This window comes from Macaca thibetana, chromosome 9, assembly GCF_024542745.1.
Source record: "Macaca thibetana thibetana isolate TM-01 chromosome 9, ASM2454274v1, whole genome shotgun sequence".
Lineage (NCBI taxonomy): Eukaryota > Metazoa > Chordata > Mammalia > Primates > Cercopithecidae > Macaca > Macaca thibetana.
In genome coordinates, this window is record NC_065586.1 from 59,097,992 (window position 1) to 59,125,645 (window position 27,654).

Sequence of the window (27,654 nt, forward strand, 5' to 3'; positions counted from 1 at the left end):
AAATAAAAAATTAAAATGAAAATCTTGATATATGATAAAAAAACAAAAATTTACCCTAAAAATGTTATTTCTTCCCAAAGAACCTACAAAGTCCAGTGTGATATTTTGAAAATATCAATATGATTTTTAAATTCACGTGGAAGAATAATAAGAAAGTACCTACCTTCTGAAATAGATGAGTAATAATGATGGGATTAAGGGAGCAGTTTACTACGAGGTATTAAAAGGTATTATTTGTTAATTGCTTTTGAAACAATTTGGTACTAATACAGAGCTCAACAGAAAAATACAGAGTTCAAACACAGACCAAGTACCTATGGCAATATAGTATTAAAATAAAGGTGATTTTTTTTTTTAGATGGAAATGAGGGAATTAGTACATTAAGCTGGCATAAAGATAGAACCATTTTCAGGGGAAAAAAGAAAAGTTTCTCCTGTCACACTTTAACCAAAAAATCTTTAACCAAAAGTGTAAAAACAACAACAGCAGCAGCAACAAAAACCCCATACAAATGAAAAAACAAACCAAAACAAAACAGAACTCATAAAGGTATTAGAAAATTCAACCACTTATTTTAATAACAGACAGAGAAAGATTTCCTAACTATGTCACATACACTGAATACTACAAAGAAAAATACTGATAGCTTAGACTTTGACATAAAGTAAAGATACCATAAAATCTTTGAAGAAGCCCCCTTTGCCACTCTCCTGGTGCTGCTGAGGTAGCACCAGCAGTTAAAAAAAAAAAATGGCTCTTGCCATTCCGGCCTCCCTTGTCTGACTCTAATAAGATACTACAGCTTTAAGCCTGCCTATCGGCCAAGTGTAAATAGGTACTAACAACTGTATCATGGTCCAAAATGCTCATTGTGAAGACAGGTGAATCAAATGACAATTTCCCAGGCATATCCACATTTCTGGAGAGTCCATATTTTAGCCTGCCTACACCCATTCTTGCATAACTACAATTTTTTTAAAAGAGCAATGATATAAACACTAACAAACAAGAAACATATATATTCTCTAGAAGAACGGCAAATGAAAATAATAAGAAACCATTTTTTATAATTTGACAGGCAAAGTTGTCATTTTTCTATGAAAAAAAGCAAAAGGCAATATCACTTATGGGGATGGTAATGCATCTTTTTTTTAAAAATCTGGCAACAGACATCTACAAACAATATTGGTAATTAAGTTTTCATAGGATAATTAAAATGAATAGAGTTCTTTCACAAAAAAGATTTATATGCAGAAAGTGTAAGGGGAGTCTGATTCATACCTCAATTATAACATCATCAAAATAAAAGTATTACTGAGCACCCACAATAAAATTAGGCACTTGTTAATCCAAGAGACTCTTATTATATCTAAAAGTACTCTGTGAGGCAATATAAGCACAAATAAAGTCATCAGAAGTTCATAACTCTAGTGGAGGAGTAAGCATGAAAACAAAATACAAGCAGTGTTATAACAAAGGTACGAACAAAATACTTGGAAAGCACCAAAGAATATGGGGCATAATGAAAAGGTCAAAGAGTAAATGACAGATACGCTGGTTCTTGAAGTTTGAAGATTTTACCAGGCTGAAAACAAGAAAAATAAACTAAAGTGAATTATAAATAGAGAAACTCATACGCACAAAAATACAGAGACATGGGCAGGCTTTCTCTGAATTTAGTAAAAGATGGGGCCCATAATAGCATATTTTATGAAGGACTAACTGTGCATGACAATGACAAGCAGGCTGGGATCAGAGAGTTACATGATAAATCTGTATTTCAGAAAGACAATTAGGCAACAGTGTACGGAAAACTAACCAAAAAATGGGAGATAATTCTCCCTGGGTCTCTGAAAATTATGATCATGTAAAACTCATATCCACCAGCGAGGTTCCCAATGCTTACAGACTATTTTCTTGTTTAATAGTGATATTGACAAATGAGACATTTTACATTTGTAGGATATGCATAATTTAAGGAACAAAAACTCTGCAAATGATCAATGTATCATGGTAAAAAATATCACATATGGGTAAAATCCATTTGAAGGGTAAAACAGCCCAATAAATATATATTCTTTATTTATCAGCTTCTTAAGACATAATTCACATACTACACAATTCATCCCTTTGAAGTGTACAGTTCAATGGTGTTTAGTATATTTCGAGTTGCACAGGCATCACCACATCAATTTTAGAACATTTTTCAACACCCCCCAAAAAAACCAGTTCACTCTTGAGTCACCACTTGCAAAAATCTCATCCTCACAAGTCCTAGGCAAACACTAATTTATTTTCTGTCTCTAAAAATATGCATGTTCAGGCCACTTCTCAGACACGGAATCATAAAACATGTGTGCTTTTATGACTGGCTTCTTTCATTTAGCATGATATTTTCAAAATTTGCCCATGTTGTAACATGTATCAGTACTGCATTTCTTTTTTGTCAAATGATATTCTATTGTATGGATATTCCAAATTTTGTTTATTCACTTATCAGTTAGTAACACACTTGGGGTGTTTCCATGTTTAGGCTATTATACATAATGCTGCTATAAACATTTGTGCAAACATTTTCATTTGTCTTGTGTATACACCTAGGAGCAGAATTGCTGTGTGTGGCAACTCTATGTTCAAATATTTAAGGAACTGCAAGATTCTTTTCCAAAAAGGCTACACCATTTAACATTCCCACCAGCAATGGCTTAGGGTTCTCCAAATCCTTGCCAAAACTTCTGTTCTTCTGATTATACCCATCATCCTAGCAGGAGTGAAACGGTATCTCATTGTAGTTTTGATTTTAATATACCTGACAGCTAATTATGTTGAGAATCTTTTCATGTGCTCCTTAGTCATTTGTATATCTTCTTTTGGGAAATTGCCTATTCAGATATTCTGCCCATTTTTAAAAGTGAGTTATTTGTCTTTTCATCATTATTGAGTCTAAATAATTCTTTATATATTCAAGATAAAATAGATATGTGAGTGCAATTTTCTCCCATTCTGTGGGTTGTCTTTTCACTTTCTTGATGGTGTCCTTTAAAGCACAAAAGTTTCAAAACTTGACAAAATCTAATTTATGTATTCTTTTCTCTTATTGCTCATGCACGTGACCTATCTAAGAATCATTTGCCAGCCCATATCCTATGCCCGGTCATAAACATGTATCCCTATGTCTTCTTCTAATGGTTGCAGTTTTAATTCTTACAGCTAAGTCTTTAATTCATTTTGAGTTAATTTTTACATATGAGATAGGGGTCCAGCTTTTTTTTTCCATATGGATGGGCAGGTGTTCTAGTACCCTTCATTGAAAAGACTATTCTTTATGCCATGGCACACTTATAGAAAGACAGGTTACCATAAATGTGAAGGTTTATTTCTGTTCTCAATTCTATACCATTAATAGATATGTCTATCATTATGCCAGAACTACATATTGGTATGGCTTCATCATACGTTTTTTAATTGGGAAGTGAGAAACACAATTTTGGTCTTTTTCAAGATTGTTTTGGCTATACTGGGTCCCTTGAATTTCCATATTAATTTTAAGAGCAGCTTGTCAAATTGTGCAAAGAATTTAGCTGTGATTTTAGTAGGAAATTTAAATTTATTTTAGATCAATTTGAGGGAGAACTGCCATCCTAAAAATATTAAATCTTTTCAAAATATCAACATTTAATGTCTTTCCATTTAGTTTCCTTTAATGTCTTTCAATGTTATGTAGTTTTTAGAGTATAAGTTTCACACTTCTGTTGTTATATTTATACTTAAGTACATTATTTCTTTTTAAGATATTTAAATGAAATTGTTTCATAACTTCATTTTCAGTTTGTCCACTAATACTGTGCAAAAATCCAATAGATTTTTCTATCTTGGTATTTTATCTGTCAACCTAGCTGAATGCATTACTTTTTTTTTTTTTTTAAGAAATTGATGTTTATTTTCCATCAACCTTATTTCCATGTTGCTTAAGAGTGTGTGCAAGAACAGCTTAAGATCTTTCAGTGGTTGCTCCTACCCATTCAATGGCCTGAGCACTGGGAGCTGCGGACCAGCCTTCTGTGGCAGGCTGAGCGCTCCAGTCTTCAGTAGGGAACTGATGAATAGGTGCAGAGGGTACCTGCACACCTTCAGACCAGTCTGCAACCTCAGGCTGAGTAGCAGTTAACTCAGGAGCTGGAGCAGTCCATTCACCCTGAAATTCCTCCTTGGTCACAGCCTTTTCAGCAGCAGTCTGCTCTGCTTTTTCAATCTCTTCAGGATCTCTGTAGAGATCAGGCATGAACTTCCATGGGTGTTCATGGGAAATGGTGCCACACACACGCAAAACTTCCTGGGCCGGCATCCACCACAGCAAACCCACTGAGTGAGCTCCCTTTTTGTTGCATGGAATGGCAATGTCCACATAGTGCAGAGAAGAATCTGTGTTACACAAATCAGTGGTAGATAGGTTAACATAACATGCCTCTGTGACAGGTTGGTTGTCAGCCCTGGGGTTAGTAACCACAAGAAGCCGTGGCTCCTGGAAGGCTGCCTGGATGTGGTTAGTGAAGATTCCAGGAGTGAAGTGGCCAGCAACTGGAGTGGCTCCAGTGGCAGCAGCAAACTTCAGCACAGCCCTCTGGCCAATATTCCTGGAGGATAATCTAACACTGACATCAGCAGGGTTTTCATTGGCAACAATGGCACGAGCTGCCAGCAAAAGCTTCTCCCAGGTCCTCTTCAGATTTATGATGTGGATGCCATCACTTTTCCTCATAGAGATGTACTGTTCCATCTGGAAGCCAAGATTGGTACCATCTAAGCGGGTTCCTGCTGCAAGGAACTTAAGGACATCCTCCTCCTTCATTTGCAGGACATCCTCCTCCTTCATTTGCAGGACATCAAGGGCTCCGGATATGGTGAAAAGTTTCGCTTTAAGCTATGATGGGAATCCAGAACGCCATATGGACCCCTATGTGGGTAGTGTGAAAAGTCATTTATTACCTCTAATAGATTTTTAGGGGACTCCTTAAGATTTTTGTTTTGTATATAAGATCATGTTATCTACAAACAGATACAGTTTTACTATTTCCTTTCCAATATAAAAGCCTTTTATTTATCCAGTTAAAGTGTATGATTCAATGATTTTAGGTATAATCATACTTGTGTAACCATCACCACAAATAATTTTAGAACATTTTCTCACCCTAAGAAGAAACCTTGTACCCATTAACAATTACTCCTAAATCTTCCCATCTTCTTCCAATCCTAGACTGATTTCTCCAACATGTTTCCAACATGTAAACATAGCGCACTTTAATTTTTCCTTTCCAAACCCCGAAGTTGCAGTAGCTAGTACATACTTATAAATGATTTCATTGAAAACTGATCTTTCATCATAATGTGTTGTTTGAAAAGGAAACATCATGATTAAAAACACAGGAGATGATAAGTAAAGATATCCTGAAACTAACAGTATAAATACATGTCCACAATAAAAACTGCAAAAGCCTACTTTGAACTCACCGTAAAATTATTCTACGTAATCAAAAATATTTATCAAAAGTATACTCTAGCCTGGGTGCAGTGGCTCACATCAGTAATCCCAGCACTTTTGGAGGCCAAGGCAGAAGGATCACTTGAGCCCAGGAGTTCAAGACCTGGGCAACATAATGTGACCCCATCTCTAAATTTTATTTTTTTAAAGAAAAAAATTTATATGATAAAAATATTGATCAAATATTTATAATATTTAAAATACTCTGCATCATAATCACACATATTTCAAACTGCCAACAATGATCTAGAGGGCCAGCTATATATCAGAAAGCCTGTAGAAATCAGGCAAAAAGGTAAAAAAGATGCTGCTTTCTCAAATTTTAGAGGGCTAACTGAAAACATTAAGTTAGTAGTCAAATGTATTTAACAAGGAAAGCAGATGGTCAATGTTATGACTATTTAAGCTAGTTCTGATTTCCTGATAACAATAATTGATACATAGGAGGTTATGGGAGAACACCTATACCACATTCATAACTTTTCAGAGATGTTCAGTACTTTTTAGAGATGGATTCATCCTAGGATTAAAAATGTAAATGACGAGTTAATGGGTGCAGCACACCAACATGGCACACGTATACATATGTAACAAACCTGCACGTTGTGCATATGTACCCTAGAACTTAAAGTATAATTAAAAAAAAATTGAGGTGAGTTCAGACAACTCATTTACTGTCATATGAACATAAATTCCTTTAGTTTGTTTTTCTAATATGTTTTAACAGTAGTATGGGGATTTGAATTAACAAAATTAACTGTACATATTTAAGGTGTACAACTGTTTAAATTTTGGCTTATGTATATAGCTGATATACAATTAATCAATTTTAAATGGATCATTCTATTAGTATCATACGTAAGGAAACTGTTCACTTATTTTCATTTAGTAATGTTTTTACAGTTTTCAGAGTAAAGGTCTTCCAGATCTTTTGTCAGATTTGTCCCCAAGTATACTGTATTATTTATGTGATAGAAAATATTTCTTTTATTAAATTTCAATTTCAAATTTTTTTTCCTAGTACAGAAAACTACACGAGTTTTAAGTACTGATCTTATATTCTGCAAGTGTGCTAAACTCAATTATTCATTCTAGTACCTTTTTGTAGATTCTACAGAATAACATACATAGATGATCATATCACTGAAGTATAATGATTGATTTACTTCTGTTTTTTAATCTAGAAGCACTTCTTTTTATTGACTAATTGCACTGGCTAGAACCTCCAGTACAATATCGAACAGAAGCAGTGAAAGCAGACATCCTTATCTTATTCCTGATCTTAGTGAGAAAGCATTCAGACTTTCACCAGTAAATATAATGTTACCATTGGTTCTTTATAGATGCTAATTATCAGGTTGAGGAAGTTCCTCTCTATCACCAGTTTCAGGAGTGATTTTATGAGGAATGGATGTTGGATTTTATCAAATGCTTGCTCTGTGTCTTAAGAGATAAACACACAAATTTTCTTTAATCATCATTTTAGATGGAGGATAAGTACAGTACTTGTTACTTCATGTTATCAAAAGCAGAGAGCTCCAACTTCCTTTAGATTTAATGAATAAAAAATACTTTGACTTCATGAATGCAATCAACTATGCAAATATACAACTTATATTTGTTAGATAAAGAAATCTTCTAATTTTTTTTGTGGTACTGCTCTGTCTCTGAGGCTGGAGCACAGCGGCATGATCATGGCTCATTGCAGCCTCTACCTCCCAGTCTGAAATAATCCTCCCACCTCAGCCTCCTGAGTAGCTGGGACTACAGGCATGCACCACCACACTTGGCTAACATTTGTAATTTTTGTAGAGATAAAATTTGCCATGTTGTCTTGGCTGGTCTTGAGCTCCTAGACACAAGCGATCCGCCTGCCTCGGCCTCCCAAAGTGCTGGGATTACAGGCATGCTCCACCATGCCAAACTAGTAACTCTTTATCTACAATGAATTAGTAGACTCTTAAGTAAAATGGCTAAACTCAGCATAAATGGTTATCAACACCCTGGAGCAAAATACAGTACTATAGCCCAATATACTGTATGATGAACAATACGAATATTTCAGACAGAGGCCGGGTGCAGTGGCTCATGCCTGTTAATCCTAGCACTTTGGGAGGCTAAGGCAGGCAGATCATCTGGCCAACATGGTGAAACTCCGTCTTTACTAAAAATATAAAAATTAGCTGGGTGTGGTGGTGTGCACCTATAGTCCCAGCTACTCGGGAGGCTGAGGCAGGAGAATCACTTGAACATGGGAGGCAGAGTTTGCAGTGATCTGAGATGGGGCCACTGCACTACAGCCTGGGCAACAGAGTGAGACTCTGTATAAAAAAAAAAGAAAAGAAAAAAGAGAGTATTTCAGACAGAAACCTGAAGTAGATTAGTGAATTCTGGTAGAGCTGGAGTGTAAATAAGATCATGAAACCACTAACATTTATCATGGTTATGTCAGAAGTATCTGACGTGTGATACTATGAAGTGGTAAATGACCGAGTCTCTATGTATTAGCCTAGAAGAAATTTCTATGTTTACCCTAGAAGGAATTTAGAAACATTAAGTTAAAAAAAACAAAAACAAAAAAACACTGCAAAAGGTTAACTAGAGCTGGGCATGGAGGCTTACATCTCTAATCTCAGCACTTTGCAGGTCCAAGATGGGAGGACGGTTTGAGCCCAGAAATTCAAGACCAGTCTGAGCAAGAGAAACCTTGTCTCTACAAAAAATACAAAAATTACCAGGCATGGTGACATGTGCCTGTAGTCCGAACTACTTTGGAAGCTGGGGCAGAAGAAGCACAGGAGGTCAAAACTGCAGTGAGCCATGTTCATGCCACTGTATTCCAACCTGGAAAACAGGTTCTGCCTCCTGCAGAATTATTGTTCCTGGGAAAAAGACAGGGTTAGTTTCCTGCAAACCTCTCCAAACAACATCTTTGTCAACCAATGCCAATACATAATTTCTAAAATGTATGTTTCTGTTTAAAGATTCTGTATTTTAATGATTTATATTTATATCTATATAAAATTATATTTAACTATTTATACAGACATTGATACTTCATATTTGAGTTATTAACAATGAACTCACAGTCAACAGTAATGTAACTCATGCCTGAACCAAGTTTGTCTATTACAGACTTTTATTCTCTAAGGTGTGTCACAGCCTTCTTATGCTTAGAAACACTAGACAGCATATCTGCACTATGCTCGGGATTTTTTTAAACAGAAAAATCAACAACAAAAAAATGTGATTAATATGTCACTATATATGCATTGAAAAGGACACTTGTTTACAGTATGACAGTTGAAACAACAAGGCAAACCATTACCTTCTTTGACCTCAGAGAGGAATGAACACATAAGGTGACTCAAATTTTTTGCTTCTCCACATATGTCTACAAATGACTATAAAAGCACCCTGAGTACTGGTTTTGGATTTACAAGTACATTTTAGTGAGCAGGTAAACTCACACATGCAAAGCTTCTGAAGAATGAGAATCAATGTATAATGTGATCCACCATGGCCTTTATCAACATTTTATATCAGTGGCTCTTAATCATTTTTTGAGTTTTAGATTCTTTTGAGAATATGATAAAAATTATGTATCCTCAGAAAAATTCACACGTTAAAAAACTGTAATTTCATGGACTTACGGACCTCCTGAAGTCCATTCCAACTGACAATCCATGAAACATAGTTTTAAAGTGCCAGCTTTAAAGACTCTAGGCAAAGACATTTTTTAAAGTATTCTTCAATAACCATTTTAGATATAAGCCATTGCTGAATGTGCTGAATATGAACTCTTCATATTTACAAAATAGTCACTGCTATACATTTTCTGAATGTATAGTGCAACAATGATCAGGGTTTATCAACTAAATTAAAAGTGGTTTCATAGAGGATATAACGCATTTGCAGTTTTCATGATTTCTAGAGCGAATTTTTCTTATGGAGTACTAAAGAATCTACAGAACATAAGGAGAAAAGCAAGATATAAACTAATTTAGAGCGCTCTTCTTGCTTCTTAAAATGCTCCAATTTGGGGGAATGAACACATACAATATGAGGTCTCATAGCACATTGATATTTGGGTGTTTTTGTTTTGCTTTCTGAGACAGGGTCTCGCTCTGTTACCTAGGCTGGAGTGCAGAGACACAATCTCGGCTCGCTGCAACCTCTGCCTACTGAGCTTAAATGATCCACCCACCTCAGCCTCCCAAACGGCTGGGACTACAGTGTGTACCACCACACTTGGCTAATTTTTGTATTTTTTATAGAGATGGGGTTTCACCATGTTGCCCAGGCTAATCTTGAACTCCTAGACTCAAGTGATCCACCTGCCTCGGCCTCCCAAAATGCTGAGATTACAGGCATGAGCCATGTCCATATGGCACACTGATAATTATATCAGATTTATAATTTTTTTTGGTTCTCTATATATGACATATCTACAAATGTTGATTGTAATCCAGTATCTCTTCAGTCTCAACGAAAATTTTATTTGAAAGACTGCTAAAGACAATTTTATTTCACATTTGCAACTGACAAATTAACCTAGCAATTGTTTGGAAGTATCAACAAGAAAGCAAAAAATATTTTTTTAAAAAAGTAAACATGACAGAAACAAGTATCAGCAATTTGTTCAATATCAACCAATGAAGGCTACTTAATTGGCAGAGGAAATGACACCCTTTTTATAATTGCATTTTAGGATATAAAGAAATGCAAAGTAGAGTGTTCTATATTAAAACTTTCAAGACGTACTGAATATTTCAATATAAAGATTTAAAATACTATGTTTTAAGTACAAAGGGTCCAGAGATGCTGATAATATTCAAGTAATTATGAAAAACAAGACTATAATAATAGATAACTTCAAAAGTCAAAATATGGCTCTGCTTTGATAATCATTAAACCTGGCAAGGTTCCAGGTCTGATCACTTAAAAGGTATTTCTTGGTTAAAAATAAAAATCATATTAAAAAAACGGGAAAATAAGTTGAATATACACTTCTCTCAAAAAGATGTATGCATGGACAACAAGCACATAAAACATTTACAATATCATTAGTCATTAGGAAAAGGCAAATCATAAATACAACGAGATATAACTTTATACCCACTGAGTTAGATATTAGTAGTATTTAAAACTGGAAAATAAAATAACAAGGATTAGTGAGGATGTACACAAACTCGAACCCTCATAAGTTGCTGGAGAAAATTTATCTTGTTGCAGATGTTGTGGTAGACAATTTTTTTAAAAAGTTAAATATAGAATTACCATATGACCCAGCAATTAAACACTCTTCACAGGTATTTGCCCAGAATAAATCAGCCAAAGCGTTTAGGTAAGACAAAGAAATAAAGGCATCCAAATTGAAAGAGAGGAAATTAAATTAGCCTTGTTCCCAGATGAAATGATCTTATACTTAGGAAAACCTAAGGACTCTACAAAAATAAATCAAAATCAGGCATTCAAAAGGCAGAAACAATTCAAATGTCCATCAGTTGATGAATGAATAACAAATGTGGTATAGCTATACAATGGAACATTATTCAATCAAAAAAAAAAACGAAGTGCTAATATATGCAACAAAATGGGATGCACCTCCAAGACATTATTCTAAGTAAAAGAACAGACAGAAAATGTCACATATAGTGATGATTTCATGCATATGAAACCTCCAGAATAGGTAAATCCATGGACACAGAAAGTTGATTAATAGATGAAAGGGGCTAGCCGGAGGGGATAATGACAAATGACTGCTTGATGCATACGGAGTTTCCCTTTGGGGTGATGAAAACTTAGAACTACTTAGAAATTATGGTTGCAGAGCACTGTGAATGCAGTAAATGCCACTGAATTGTATACTTTAACATGATTTATTTCACATTATATAAATTTTAAATCAGTTTTAAAATTTTCTTAAAGATAAGGCTGTTTTTAACCTAAACGTTAACATTAATTACTGAAGCATTGTAAGGAAATGATACTACAAAATTTGTTTCTTAGTAGGGTTTTCAGTAGCTCCGTGGAACAGAGACTGGAGGAGAGCCAGACTGGATGTAGAGAGAACAGAGGAAAATTGTTCTGTAATCTAAAAGAGAAGTGAATAAACTGGAGAAAGGGAGAAAAAAAAGTGTCAGGAAAAGACTGTGAGAAGTAGTGATGGCTAGCGTAGATTCTGTAAAACTCCCAGGAAGCTAAAAGAGAAGAAATCACAAGTAGTACCTGACACTCCAGCTTAGTGTTAGAATCCATTGGAATTCATTTGAAAGAGGCTGCTAGAACACACACACACACACACACACACACACACACACACACACACACACACACCCATAGCCTTTGCCTAAAGATAAAGGAAAGGAAAGGAAAACATTAGAAGAGCTGTAAGAGTAGGAATTGCCAGCTGTGGAAAAGGAAGAAGAGGAGCCAGAAAAGAAGAAAAACCTGAGGGAAAAGGTATCATATAAGCTAAGTAAGACAGAGGAAAAGTTTCAGAGTTATGGTAAGGTCAACACTGATAAATGCCAGAAATAAGTCAAATAGACAAGAACTGAAAAGTGTTCACTGGATTTGGCAACTAAAAGTTCATGGGTGACTCCTGCCCACTGGATTTTAAAAACGTGGTGAGAGCAGCTGAATACATCAAAGATAAAGAAGTGTGAACTACACTGTCAAGAAATTCAGCTGAAATGAGGAGAAGGCAAATGTTGGAAAGTTTGCCCATTTGCTTCAATATTGGAATAGGAGCACATTTACAACAAAGTTAGCGAAGATCAAGAAGAGAATAAGGTTTGAGATTAGACACAAGGCATGAGAAGAAAATATAGATAAAAGGTTTTAAATATAGAAGGAAAGAAGGGAAAGACCTATTCCTCAAATATGGGTAGCAATAAGAAAGTACAGGTGTGAATGTAATTAAGTGTGGTTATGTATAATGCACCAAAAATACTTAATGATTCAAATGATTGCTTACTAGAAGAAGTTGAAAAGTTATTTCCTATGGGTGTGTCTCTGAGTCATGAGACAAGGGTCTCCAGACTCCATGCCACAGATCCCAAGGGAGGCCCCAGACTTAGCTCCAGCTCCTCCTGCTGCAATAGGGGATGCATCCTGTCTGTGCAGAAACAGGAGCCTGCTGGGAGATGGGTGCCATTTGAGCTAATGAGACAGGCACACCAACCTCCATCCCACAGCAGATCCTCAGGTGGTCCATTCTCAGCTCTGACCCTTCTTGCTGCGGTCTGAAAATAATTCTGTGCAGAGATCTGCCAGAAGAGGGGCATCTGTCTGGGTAAACAAGACGGGCTCTCCAGATTCTGCAACACAGGAGATCCTGAGGGAGCCCAGTCTCAGCTCCAGCCTTTCCTGCTGCAACCAGGAAACTATCTTGTTTACAGGGTCTACCGGCCAGATGCATGCTCAGATCAGGTTCTCCAGCCCCCATCCCACAGCAGATCCTGAGAGGGTCCAGTCTCAGATCCAAACCCTCCTCCTGCTGTTAGGGAACTCTCCTGTCTATGCAGGGACCTGCTGGGAGACATACACCCATCTGAGCCAACATGACAAGCACATAAACCTCCATCCAACAGTAGATCCCAGGGTGGTGCAGTTTCAGCTTTGGCTCCTCTCACTGCAGTTGGAGAAGTATGTGCAGGAACATTCAGGGCGATGCACACCCCTCTGAGCCAAGACCAGGTTCTCAATCCTCTGTCCCATAGCAAATCCTAAGGGGGCACAGTCTCACCTCTAGCCTCTCCTGCTGTAGTCAGGGAATAATTCTATCTATGGAGGGACTTGCTGGGAGACATAGGCCCAACTGGGCCCATGTGACAGGCATATCCATATGAAGGGGCCAGTCTTGGCTCCAATCCCTCTTGCTGCAGTCAAGAAACTGCCCAGATTATACTGGGACCTGTCGGGTGATGCATGCCAATCTGAGCCAATGAGGTGAGCCAATCAGCCTCCTTCCCACATTACATTCCAAAGAGGCAGTGTCTCAACTCCAGCCACTCTCTTTGTAGTTGGGAACCTATCCCATCTGTGCAGAGATTTGTTGGGAGGCATACCCATCTGGACCACTAGGAGAGTCTTCTGGCCTCAGGTGTCTGGATGGCATTCCCATGCAGCCCAAATACCTTCCTTGGGTCTTTCTGAGGTCCATCTGGGCCAGAAAGCTGTGTCAACCTTGGAGCCCTTGCAGGACTCAGCAAACCTGGGCCTAAAGCATCCTCTAGTACTGAGATGGCTGTAATTGGTCAGAAGCTCAGGGAATGCAATAATCAGTCAGCTTTAGAATTCCTGGAAGGCCTCTTGAAGAAGGACAGACACAAACAAAGTCAGGCTGGGAAGACTAAAATAAATTACAAATCCTTCAATGCACAGACATCATCACACTTTTAAAGCACTAAGAACATTGAGGGAAATACGATCACACCAAAAGAACAAAACAAGGTACTACAGACTAATCCCAAAGTGACAGAGATTTGTGATCGCTCCAAAAATTTAAAATACCTCTTTGAAGGAAGCCCAAATAACTTAGAGAAAACATGAAGAATCAATTCAGAAATTTATGAGAGAAATATAACAGAGACTGAAATAACTTTTTTAAAAAACCAAAAATTCTGCAACTAAAACAAAAATTAATGAAGTGAAAATCGCAATAGAGAGCAACAGAAGCAGAATTAATCAAATAAACAAAAGAATCAGTGAGCTCAAAGAAAAATGATTAAAAATATGGGGAAAAGAAAAATAAATAAAAGCAAGAAAGCTTACAAAATCTATGAGAAGTCAAAGAAGAACTGAGAAAGACAAAGGGGTAGAAAACTTACACAAGGAAATGATAACAGAAAACTTTCCATATCTGAAAAAAGATATAAATATTCAGGTAAAGTAAGGTCAAAGATCACTAATTAGATTGAACACAAAGAAGATGACTCTAGGACACATTATAATCAAACTCACAAAGATCAAAGACACAAAGAAAAAATTCTGAAATCACTGAAAGAAAAGAAGTAAATAACATGTAAGGAAGATCCAATATGCCTGGTAGCAGACTTATCAGCAGAAACCTTATAAGCCAGGAGAATGTGGAACAATATATTTGGAGTGCTGGTGGGGAACAAACTGTCAACCAAGATTACTGTGCTCAGCACAATTATCCTTCAAAACTGAAGGAGAAATAAAGACTTTCTTAGACAAACAAAAGCTGAGGGAATTTATCATAATGAGACTTGTCTAATAAGAAATACTTTAAAAACTTCTTCAAACTGGAAGAAAGGAACACTAAAATGAGTGTTACATTAATACTGTATTTGCAGTATTTAAAACACTAATATCTGTAGTAAGATGACTAAAAGACAAAACTATTAAAAATAATAACTACTAAATAATAACTAATAATAATTTATAATAAATAAATAATAATTTTAATAATAAACTTAAATGAATAATAAATTTAACATTTAATAATGACTATTAAAAATAATATCAAAGTTAAGTTGGTTATCAGTTTTAGATACTTGCTATAACTACAGGATGTTTATTTATAAGCCTCATGGTAACCACAATGCAAAAATGGATAAAAAGCAATAAATTAAAATGTACTCTTAAGAGAAAATCACCTAACCACAAAGAAAGACAGTAAGAAAAGAAGCAGAAGAAAAGTTAAAAACAACTAGAAAACAAGTAACAAAATAAGAGTAGTAAAACCTTATCTATCAATAATACTGAATATAAATGAACAAAACGCTCCAATTAAGACATAGCATAGAAAAGGCATGGTGGCTCACACCTGCAATCCCAGCACTGGGGAAGGCCGAGGCGGATGGATGATGAGGTCAGGAGTTTGAGACCAGCCTGGCCAACATAGTGAAACCCTGTCTCTACTAAAAATACAAAAATTAGCCAGGCATGGTGGCGCATGCCTGTAGTCCCAGCTACTTGGGAGGCTGAGGCAGGAGAATTGCTTGAACGAGGGAGCTGGAGGTTGTAGTGAGCCGAGATCACACCACTGCACTCCAGCGTGGGGGACAGAGTGAGGCTCCATCTCAAAAAAAAACCAAAATAAAGACACAGGGTGGGTGAACACATTTTAAAAACAAGACCCAAATACATGCTGCCTACAAGAAACTCATTTCACCTATAAAGACACATAGATACTGAAAGTGAAGAGATGCAGAAAGATATTCTATTCAAATAAAAACCAGAAAAGGGCAGGAATACCTATAATTGTATTAGGCAAAATAGACTTTAAGTCAAAAACTGTAAAAGGGACAAAGGAGATCATTATATAATGATAAAGGGGTCAAGTCAACAAAAGAATAACAATAATAAATATATATGCACCCAACAACAGTGTATCCAAATATATAAAGCAAATATTATTAGATATAAAGGGAAAGAGAGAGAGAGCATGAGAGAGAGCGAGTGTGAGTACACAGGAGCAAGAGCAAGAGATAAATACAGTAATAGTAGGGGATTTCAATTTCCTACTTTCAGCTATGGACAGATCATCCCAACAGAAAATCAATAAACACTGAAGTAAAAAACTATACTCTAGATCAAATAAACCTAAGACATTTACAGAACATTTCATCCAACTGCCTCAGAATACACATTCTTTTCATCAGGACATGAACATTCTCCAGGAGAAATCTTATACATTATTAAACTAGAAATATACATTATTAGACTAGAAATATAAGAACATCAGTGTTCTTATACAAAAGAAACATAAGGTGTTCTTATAAGAAATATAAGAACATCAGTGTTTAACTTCAAACAGTGAAGTTAAACTATACGCTAGAGCAAATAAACCTAATAGACCTTTACAGAACATTTCATCCAACTGCCACAGAATACACATTCTTCTCATCAGTACATGGAACATTCTCCAGGAGAGATCTTATACTTCTAGTCTAATACATTAATTAGACTATATTATATTAGAACTGATAAATGAATTTAGTAAAGTTGTCAGATACAAAATTAACATACAAAAGTCAGTAGAATTTCTATACACTAAGAGCAACCAACCTGAAAAAGAAATCAAGAAAGTAAACCACTTACAATAGCTACAAAAAAATAAAATAACTAGGAAAGAAATTTAACCAAGCAGATGAAAGATCTATACAAGGAAAATTATAAGACACTGATGAAAGAAACTGAAGAGAAAAGGAAAAAAAGACATCCCATGTTCAGGAATTGAAAGACTATTGTTAAAATGTTTTTTTCTATTAATTACAATTTTTTTTTCTTTTACTCAGAGATAAGATCTCTCTCTGTTGCTCAGACTGGAGTGCAGTGGCATGATTATAGCATACTGCAGCCTTGACCACCTGGGCCCAAAGGATCCTCCTGCTTCAGCCTCCCAAGTAGATGGAACTACAGGTGTATGCCTAGCTAATTAAAAAAAATTTTTTTTTGTAGAGACGGTCTCATCATGTTGCCTAGGCTGGTCTTGAATCCCTGGCCTCAAGCAATTCTCCCGCTTCAGCCTCCCAAAGAGCTAGATTACAGGCATGAGCCACCATGCTCGGCTTTGTTAAAGTATCTTTACTAACCAAAGTGAGCTACAGATTCAATGCAATCCCTATGAAAATAACAAAGGCATTCTTCACAGAAATAGAAAAAACAAATCCTGAAATTCACATGGAACCACAGAAGACCCCAAATAGCTAAAATAATCCTGAGCAAAAAGAGAAAGCTGGAGGCATCACACTACACAAATTCAAATTATATTACCAAGCTACAGTAACCAAAACAGCATGGTACTGTCATATAAATAAATATACAGACCAAAGATATCCATATGGAGAAGAATAAAACTAGATCCTCATGTTATACCATGTATAAAAATGAACTCAAAACGGATGAAAGACTTAAATGTAAGACCTGAGACTACAAAAGGGAGGCAGAGACAGGAGGATTGCTTGAAGCCAGGAGTCAAGGTTACAGCAAGCTATGATTGCACCAATGCACTCCAGACTGGGTACCATAGACTCCCTAATCTCTTTAAAAAAACATGATTTTAGTCACTGTAACTTATTCTGCTATTATCCTAGTCTCTTTTAGCATTATGTACAATTTGAAATAATTATGACTCAGAGTATCATTTAAAAATTATTCAATATTTACAAATTATGTATGCTACTAAAATTTTTCTTAATTAACTATGTTTGATTCATCTGCACTTCCAAAATGTTGCTATATTTATGAATGGATCTGGAGAGATGTAGTATTTGTTGATGATAGCTTTTTTAAAAATTTTATTTATTTATTTACTTATTTTATTATACTTTAAGTTCTAGGGTACATGTGCATAACATGCAGGTTTGTTACATATGTACACTTGTGCCATGTTGGTGTGCTGCACCCATCAACTCGTCAGCACCCATCAATTCATCATTTACATCAGGTATAACTCCCAATGCAATCCCTCCTCCCCATGATAAGCCCCGGTGTGTGATGTTCCCCTTCCAGAGTCCAAGTGATCTCACTGTTCAGTTCCCACCTATGAGTGAGAACATGCGGTGTTTGGTTTTCTGTTCTTGTGATAGTTTGCTGAGAATGATGGTTTCCAGCTGCATCCATGTCCCTACAAAGGACACAAACTCATCCTTTTTTATGGCTGCATAGTATTCCATGGTGTATATGTGCCACATTTTCTTAATCCAGTCTATCACTGATGGACATTTGGGTTGATTCCAAGTCTTTGCTATTGGGAATAGTGCCGCAGTAAACATACGTGTGCTTGTGTCTTTATAGCAGCATGATTTATAATCCTTTGGGTATATACCCAGTAATGGGATGGCTGGGTCATATGGTACTTCTAGTTCTAGATCCTTGAGGAATCGCCATACTGTTTTCCATAATGGTTGAACTAGTTTACAATCCCACCAACAGTGTAAAAGTGTTCCTATTTCTCCACATCCTCTCCAGCACCTGTTGTTTCCCGACTTTTTAATGATCGCCATTCTAACTGGTGTGAGATGGTATCTCATTGTGGTTTTGATTTGCATTTCTCTGATGGCCAGTGATGACGAGCATTTTTTCATGTGTCTGTTGGCTGTATGCATGTCTTCTTTTGAGAAATGTCTGTTCATATCCTTTGCCCACTTTTTGATGGGGTTGTTTTTTTCTTGAATTTGTTTGAGTTCTTTGTAGGTTCTGGATATTAGCCCTTTGTCTGATAAATAGATTGCAAAAATGTTCTCCCATTCTGTAGGTTGCCTGTTCACTCTGATGGTAGTTTCTTTTGCTGTGCAGAAGCTCTGTAGTTTAATTAGATCCCATTTGTCAATTTTGGCTTTTGTTGCCGTTGCTTTTGGTGTTTTAGACATGAAGTCCTTGCCCATGCCCATGTCCTGAATGGTATTACCTAGGTTTTCTTCTAGGGTTTTTTTTTTTTTTTTTTTTTTTTTTGAGATGGAGTCTCACGCTGTTGCCCAGGCTGGAGTGCAGTGGCGCGATCTTGGCTCACTGCAAGCTCCGCCTCCTGGGTTCACGCCATTCTCCTGCCTCAGCCTCCTGAGTAGCTAGGACTACAGGCGCCCGCCACCACGCCCGGCTAATTTTTTGTATTTTTAGTAGAGACGGGGTTTCACTGTGGTCTCGATCTCCTGACCTTGTGATCCGCCCGCCTCGGCCTCCCAAAGTGCTGGGATTACAGGCTTGAGCCACCGCACCCGGCCTCTTCTAGGGTTTTTATGGTTTTAGGTCTAACATTTAAGTCTCTAATCCATCTTGAATTAATTTTCGTATAAGGAGTAAGGAAAGGATCCAGTTTCAGCTTTCTACTTATGGCTAGCCACTTTTCCCAGCACCATTTATTAAATAGGGAATCCTTTCCCCATTTCTTGTTTTTCTCAGGTTTGTCAAAGATCAGATGGTTGTAGATGTGTGGTATTATTTCTGAGGACTCTGTTCTGTTCCATCGATCTATATCTCTGTTTTGGTACCAGTATCATGCTGTTTTGGTTACTGTAGCCTTGTAGTATAGTTTGAAGTCAGGTAGTGTGATGCCTCCAGCTTTGTTCTTTTGACTTAGGATTGTCTTGGAAATGCAGGCTCTTTTTTTGGTTCCATATGAACTTTAAAGCAGCTTTTTCCAATTCTGTGAAGAAACTCATTGGTAGCTTGATGGGGATGGCATTGAATCTGTAAATTACCTTGGGCAGTATGGCAATTTTCATGATATTGATTCTTCCTATCCATGAGCATGGTATGTTCTTCCATTTGTTTGTGTCCTCTTTTATTTCACTGAGCAGTGGTTTGTAGTTCTCCTTGAAGAGGTCCTTTACATCCCTTGTAAGTTGGATTCCTAGGTATTTTATTCTCTTTGAAGCAATTATGAATGGAAGTTCATTCATGATTTGGCTCTCTGTTTGTCTGTTACTGGTGTATAAGAATGCTTGATTTTTGCACATTAATTTTGTATCCTGAGTCTTTGCTGAAGTTGCTTATCAGCTTAAGGAGATTTTGGGCTGAGACGATGGGGTTTTCTAAATATACAATCATGTCATCTGTAAACAGGGACAATTTGACTTCTTCTTTTCCTAACTGAATACCCTTTATTTCTTTCTCTTGCCTGATTGCCCTAGCCAGAACTTCCAACACTATGTTGAATAGGAGTGGTGAGAGAGGGTATCCCTGTCTTGTGCCAGTTTTCAAAGGGAATTTTTCCAGTTTTTGCCCATTCAGTATGATATTGGCTGTAGGTTTGTCATAAATAGCTCTTATTATTTTGAGATATGTTCCATCAATACCAAACTTATTGAGCATTTTTAGCATGAAGGGCTGTTGAATTTTGTCAAAGGCCTTTTCTGCATTTATTGAGATAATCATGTGTTTTTTTCTTTGGTTCTGTTTATATGCTGGATTACGTTTATCGATTTGCGAATGTTGAACCAGCCTTGCATCCCAGGGATGAAGCCCACTTGATCATGGTGGATAAGCTTTTTGATGTGCTGCTGGATCCGGTTTGCCAGTATTTTATTGAGGATTTTTGCATCGATGTTCATCAGGGATATTGGTCTAAAATTCTCTTTTTTTGTTGTGTCTCTGCCAGGCTTTGGTATCGGGATGATGTTGGCCTCATAAAATGAGTTAGGGAGGATTCCCTCTTTTTCTATTGATTGGAATAGTTTCAGAAGGAATGGTACCAGCTCCTCCTTGTACCTCTGGTAGAATTCAGCTGTGAATCCATCTGGTCCTGGACTTTTTTTGGTTGGTAGGCTATTAATTATTGCCTCAATTTCAGAGCCATGATAGCTTATTTAAAACTCTAATACCTTTGTCTTTCCCTTGTGGCCAAACACAAGAATTCCTAGCTCTGAGGACGAAAAGTTTTGTCAGCTTTCTACATCACTATGAGAATATATCTACTTATGTGGGTATGGAGGAGTTTCTAGTATAAAACTGTATTCATAAAGAAATAATCCATATGCTTTTACATAAACTTTATTCTAGATTTTCAAAACAGAATCAGCTATATTACTTTGGTCACAAACTTCTTCACACACAATCTAGTAGGTACCTTTGAGAATAAACTTTGAAATAAATAAGTGGACCACAGTTACTTTGTATTAGACACAGATAATATTAAATCAACTGTTCTACATCACAGTGAATTTTAGAAGTCTATATTAATGCTAAGTTAATGCATTTCCCTTAAAAGTTCCACAAGGTTAACTTACAAAACACAAGGTTAATAATATCAAAAATACAGCAAAAAGCCTGTCACTTGACATAAATATTTTTGGATATGAGGTAATTTCATAACAAGTATAAAGATATGAAATAATTTTGCATCTGTTGCAATTATGAGATAAATTTAGAATTTTTGAAATTTTATTATTGTGACTAAATTGTTCACTAAGTCCATTTCTTTAGTTTGCATGACAATCGAAAGTACTGAGAAAAATTATTAATTAAAAAATTCTAGAAGCATTTCTTTCCTGTGGGCATTATTAAATGGAGTTTTTAAGTCAATACCTCATTTTTATCAAGGTCATTACACTTTTATTTTTCAATATATTCTGAAATATATATATATATATATATATATACACACACACACACACACACACAAACTCTGTTCATATAAATATAATTTCGCCACTAGATATCCCAGCCTCAATCTATCACTTTTTTTTAGTTTAACATATGAGGATTGAGGGAAAAATATTCAGACTGCTCATTGATCACAGATTATAGGCACATGCAAATGTGACATAAAACATTTATCTACTTATACCAAATACTAGTCATTAGCACCATATTTTCTACTTATATTTTATCTGTCTATGTAAGGAAGGAAGCATAGAAAGGGCTTTAGGTTTACAAACAGACCTACGGTTAAATTGTATGAGCCAGAGTTAAGTTAACAAACCACAAAGGGCTAGGCATGGTGACTTATGCCCGTAACCCCAGCACTTCGGGAGGCCGAAGTGGGTGGACTGCTTGAGCCCAAGAGCTTGAGACCAGCCTCGGCAACATGTAAAACCCTGTCCCTTAGAAAAGAAAAAAAAAAAAAAATCACTGGGTATGGTGGGATGTGCCTTCAGTCCCAGCTGGGAGGATCACCTGAGCCCATGGAGTTTGAAAGTTCGAAGGCTCAAATGAGCCTTGATCGTGCCACTGCACACCAGACTGGGTAACAAAGCAAAACTCCATCTCAAGACCACCACCACCACCACCACCACCACCCCACGAAGGTCTGATATTTAACTGTTTTTCAATCTGCTGCTTTCCCTCTGCATACACATACGCACGGACACACAATGACATAAGGACACAAGAACTGTGGATCAGAAACAAAGACAATGTATTACTCGTAGCAAAAGCAGCAGCTAGAACAATATATTTAGGCCAGTTCCCTGAGCTCCAATCTCCATGAGGCAATGCAGTAAGGGATGAATGTTACTAGTGCATACAGTAGAGAGCATCACAGGAGAGTAACCCCTAAATTAAGGAACTCTGATCTTACATTGGTTTGCTACTCTGCTCTGCCCCAGAAAGATTGCTCATTACACTCAAATATTAGCAAATCTCCTCTGGGAAGGGGAAGAGAAGTTATTTTATTTTTATTATCCTTGGATGTCTGCAGGGAGGGACATGTCAGTAGTTTTACTGTCTTGAAATTTCTCCTTATACAATTGGCACTGTAAATGCCTTTCCTTAGAAGACTCAGACTGTGCAGGAACATGAGAAATCCATGAGCTGTCTCCCAACACTCTGGTTCCCATTTGTAAATGGGATTAATAATGTATACATAGAAGTTATACTGAAGCACTGTAACGTTTAGATGTAAGGGTGACTAATGTACAGAAAAATTAATTATTTGAGACATTGGCTGTTGGAATAGACTTGCTAGAGATGTACTGAACAGGAGTGTTTTTGATTCTCTTGGTACAAAACGAAGAAAGGAAAAATCCTACTATCCATTTATAATATACCATCCAATTTATAAAATGGGTATTTTATAAAATAATCCAATAATATCTACTGTACAAACAGAATTTAAAAATAACCCTTCATTTATTCTAATTAATCTATTTCACAGTGATTTTAATGCTGCAGAGTGTGATCCACTAGTGGAAGATATGAGCTGTAATTGGTCACAATCATCATTTAAAAAGCTAACAGAATATCAAGGTGCAGTGGAGGTATTAACAATATGAATTCTTCAGTGAAATATTTCAGACACATACACACACATACACACACACAGAGGTATCCTTGGTAGCAACTTGTGTTTCTTACCATGGATTGATTGGTAAATATGCTCATTTGCTTGTATAAATAACATAGATAAGTAGCACTATGCCTGAGAATTGAAAACTTTAAAATAGCACCTAATGTTTACCAACAAACACTTAAGAGGAAACCTGAGTTTTTAAATATAATGAAAATTAGAAAAGATACAGACCAATTGTCCAAATTTCAACTGTAGACAAGATAATAGAAATAAATAACAACAGGAAAATAAAAGCAAATGGTCCTGAATGAAAAGGGCTAAATATCTTAATAAGAAAGTTAAACACTTTTAAAATTTTTCCAAATGACAATATGCTTTTCTGTTCAGTCTCGGAAAATGCTATCTGTAAATCTTCCTCAACTCATATTATCCCACAGACTACATTTCTAGCAGATGCTAAGTATTAAAGAAGATAAAAGCCATGTGGAACAAACACTACCCCAAAAGGGCTTACAACAAAATAAAGTTAAATATTACTCCATACACATTATATCATTAGTTCTTCATTGCACAAAGTTAAGTATATACTTTATGTACTATCTGAAATATTTTGCTTCTATCCCTTTGGGTCATTCCATTATTCCTCCAGGCAGCAGAGAAGTTTTTAAAAAGTTAACTTAACTTATACACACATACATATTCTGTTAACAATTCCAAGTAATCTTGATTAGGAAGCAAGTGCTTTTACTAATAGTTGGTTTATCTTACAAGAATATTAGCAGAAAAACACTTCATGATACGTATCTTGCCATGTGAGTTTGGCCAAATAATAAACTCTTCAGATAGACATATAAAATCAGAAAAGAGCAGGTGCAGTGTCTCATGCCCGTAATTCTAGCACATTGGGAGACCAAGACAGGAGAAGACAGAGCAAGACCCTGTCTTTAAAAAGAAGGAAAAAAATACTGACCCCAGTACAGACAAATATATGGAATGAATACTTGTAATGAAGTTTTAGTGATATACCACACTCTGCTTAATGTATTATAAATGCATACAGCTCCAGTAATCATTATCCCAAAGAGTGGAAGCAGTGAGTGTCAGTGAGAAAAAAATAAAATATCCAGCAACTCAAATTTAATTTAAGTGCTAATTGATCTTTCTGTTTAACTTTTTTAAGATAGATAATAGATTAAAGTGGAGTGATGCCATGAAATATTGGAGCTATAATAGACCTTAAGAATCATATAACAGATCAAGTAAGCTGAATCATTTGCCCAAAATGACTTAGTTGCTTGGTTGGCAGAACATGGAGTAGACCCTCCACATCATGAGTTTCCACCAAACCTGGTGGTCACTTGTTATGACTGTTTCTATCATCTAATATGTTGACAAAGTTTTCCTTAAGACTATAACAAATAGATGTATTCCTCTAAATAACCATAAAGGAGTTGGAGTTTATCATGGTTACCTTAAGCAGTATTCCAAAGCTGATATGTATTCAAAACCAATACTTGTTTTAACAATTATTTAAGGACTTCATGAATAATTATCAAAGAATGTTAAGGTTAAAGGAAAGGTTTCATGGGGGAAGTTTCTACTGTTTATGAAGGAATTGTGTAGGGATAACAGAGACACAATTTTTCTATGAAAAAATGCAAAGAGTTACTGGAATACTTCTGTGAGTCATTGAGGCTGTGCAGGTGATTCTTATCAGGGCAGCATAGGATCTACTACACTGAAAATAAGATAAAAATTGCTATCTGACCTCAGACAAGAACTTATTCCACATGCTCAAGACAATGAGTTCACCTTCTCCGATTCTTACACACATCTTCCATTCAACAGTAGTAATCAGTAGAGAGACTAATCAAAGTCAGTGATTTCGTTGCTTGTGTTACAATTCGTATACCAATTTGTTGAATACTTATTTTTAAAGGCAGTTTTAAACTGATGCTTTTTCTTAATTCAGAGTGATTTAGAGCATTTTAAAGCTATACTTCCAATCTATGACTTTCTGTAATTCAGAAAGGATTATTTAAATTCTCAAGAAACTCTATATGCAAAATCTGAACTGAACTTTTTTGTTTCTTTTTTTTCTTTGAAACAGAGTCTTGCTCTGTCACCCCGGCTGGAGCACAGTGGCGCAATCTCAGCTGACCGCAAGCTCCACCTCCTGGGTTCACGCCATTCTACTGCCTCAGACTCCGGAGTAGCTGGGACTACAGGTGCCTGCCACCACGCCTGGCTAATTTTTTGTATTTTTAGTAGAAACGGGGGTTTCACCATGTTAGCCAGGACGGTCTCAATCTCCTGACCTCATGATCCACCTGCCTCGGCCTCCCAAAGTGCTGAGATTACAGGCGTGAGCCACCGCGCCCTGCTTTTTTTTTTAAACTTTAAGTTCTGGGATACATGTGCAGAACGTGCAGGTTTGTTACATTGGTATACATGGGCCATGGTGGTTTGGTGCACGTATCAACCCATCATCTAAGTTTTAAGCCCTGCATGCAATAGGTATTTGTCCTAATCCTCTCCCTCCCCTTGCCCCCTACCCACCAACTGGCCAAGGTATGTTATGCTCCCCTCCCTGTGTCCATGTGTTCTCATTGTTCAACTCCCACTTATGAGTGAGAACAATGGGTGTTTAGTTTTCTGTTCCTATGTTACTTTGCTAAAAATGATGGTTTCCAGCTTCATCATGTCCCTGCAAAGGACATGACCTCATCATTTTTTATGGCTGCATAGTATTCCATGGTGTCTATGTGCAAGATTTTCTCTATCCAGTCTATCATTGATGGGCATCAGGTTGGTCCTAAGCTTTTGCTATTGTAAACAGTGCTACAATAAACATATGTGTGCATGTGTCTTTCTAGCAGAATGATTTGTAATCTCTTGGGTACATACCCAGTAATGGGATTGCTGGGTCAAATGGTATGTCTGGTTCTAGATCCTTGAGGAACTGCCACACTGTCTTCTACAATGGTTGAAGTAATTACACTCCCACCAACAGTGTAAAAGCATTCCTATATCTCCACAACCTCACCAGCAACCGTTGTTTCTTGACTTTTTAATGATCACCATTCTAACTGGCATGAGATGGTATCTCATTGTGGTTTTGATTTGCATTTCTCTAATGACCAATGATGATGAGCAATTTTTCATGTTTGTTGGTTGCATGTCTTCTTTTGAGAAGTGTCCATCCATATCCTGCACCCACTTTTTGATGGGGTTGTTATTTTCTTGTAAATTTGTTTAAGTTCCTATAGATTCTGGATATTAGACCTTTGTCAGACGGATAGATTGCAAAAATTTTCTCCCATTCTGTATGCTGCCTGCTCACTCTAATGATAGTTTCTTTCGCTGTGCAGAAGCTCTTTAGTTTAATTAGATCCCATTTGTCAATTTTGGCTTTTGTTGCAATTGCATTGGGTGTTTCAGTCATGAAGTCTTTGCCCATGGCTATGTCCTGAATGGTATTGCCCGGGTTTTTTTCTAGGGTTTTTATGGTTTTAGGTTTTACATTTAAGTCCTTAATCCATCTTGGTTACTTTTTGTATAATGTGTAAGGCAGTGATCCAGTTTCAGTTTTCTTCATATGGCTAGCCAGTTTTCCCAACACCATTTATTAAATAGGGAATCCTTTCCCCATTGCTTGTTTTTGTCAGGTTTGTCAAAGATCAGAGGGTTGTAGATGTGTGGTGTTATTTCTGAGGCCTCTGTTCTGTTTCATTGGTCTATACATCTGTTTTGGTACCAGTACCGCGCTGCTTTGTAGTACAGTTTGAAGTCAGGTAACATGATGCCTCTAGCTTTGCCCTTTTTGCTTAGGATTGTCTTAGCTATACAGGCTCCTTTCTGGTTCCATATGAAATTTAAAGTTGTTGGTGTTTTTGTTTTTTTTGTTTGTTTGTTTTGTTTTTAACTCTGTGAAGAAAGTCAACAGAAGCTTGAGGGGAATAGCATTGGATCTATACATTACTTTGGGCAATATGGCCATTTTCACAATATTGATTTTTCCTATCCATGAACATTGAATTTTTTTCCATTTGTTTGTGTCCTGTCTTACTTCCTTGGGCAATGGCTTGTGGTTCTCCTTGAAGAGGTACTTCATGTCCCTTATAAGTTGTATTCCTAGGTATTTTATTCTCCTGTAGCAATTGTGAATGGGAGTTCACTCATGATTTGGCTCTCTGCTTGTCTATTATTGATGTACAGAAATGCTTGTGATTTTTGCACATTGATTTTGTATCCTGAGACTGCTGAAGCTGCTTATCAGCTTAAGGAGGCTTTGGGCTGAGACAATGGAGTTTTCTAAATACACAATCATGTCATCTGCAAACAGAGACAATCTGACTTCCTCTATTCCTATTTAAATACCCTTTATTTCTTTATCTTGCCAGATTG

General features: G+C 36.6%; 3 protein-coding genes across 5 annotated transcripts in view; 1 reads left to right on the top strand and 2 right to left on the bottom strand.

The window, feature by feature from the left end:
* The window catches only part of CAMK2G (calcium/calmodulin dependent protein kinase II gamma), a 1,229,125-nt gene that overhangs the window by 663,685 nt on the left and 537,786 nt on the right, over positions 1 to 27,654 (top strand). The window lies entirely within an intron of this gene.
* The window catches only part of ADK (adenosine kinase), a 711,694-nt gene that overhangs the window by 337,381 nt on the left and 346,659 nt on the right, over positions 1 to 27,654 (bottom strand). The window lies entirely within an intron of this gene.
* On the bottom strand, positions 3,911 to 11,858 carry LOC126962447 (40S ribosomal protein SA-like). The gene has a single exon (XM_050803519.1). The coding sequence runs from the start codon at positions 4,872 to 4,874 to the stop codon at positions 3,993 to 3,995; it is 882 nt and encodes a 293-aa protein (XP_050659476.1). The 5' UTR covers positions 4,875 to 11,858; the 3' UTR covers positions 3,911 to 3,992.

Excerpts from the sequence above, each read along its gene's own strand:
- LOC126962447 (XM_050803519.1), bottom strand. The coding sequence starts at position 4,874 with ATGAAGGAGGAGGATGTCCTGCAAATGAAGGAGGAGGATGTCCTTAAG.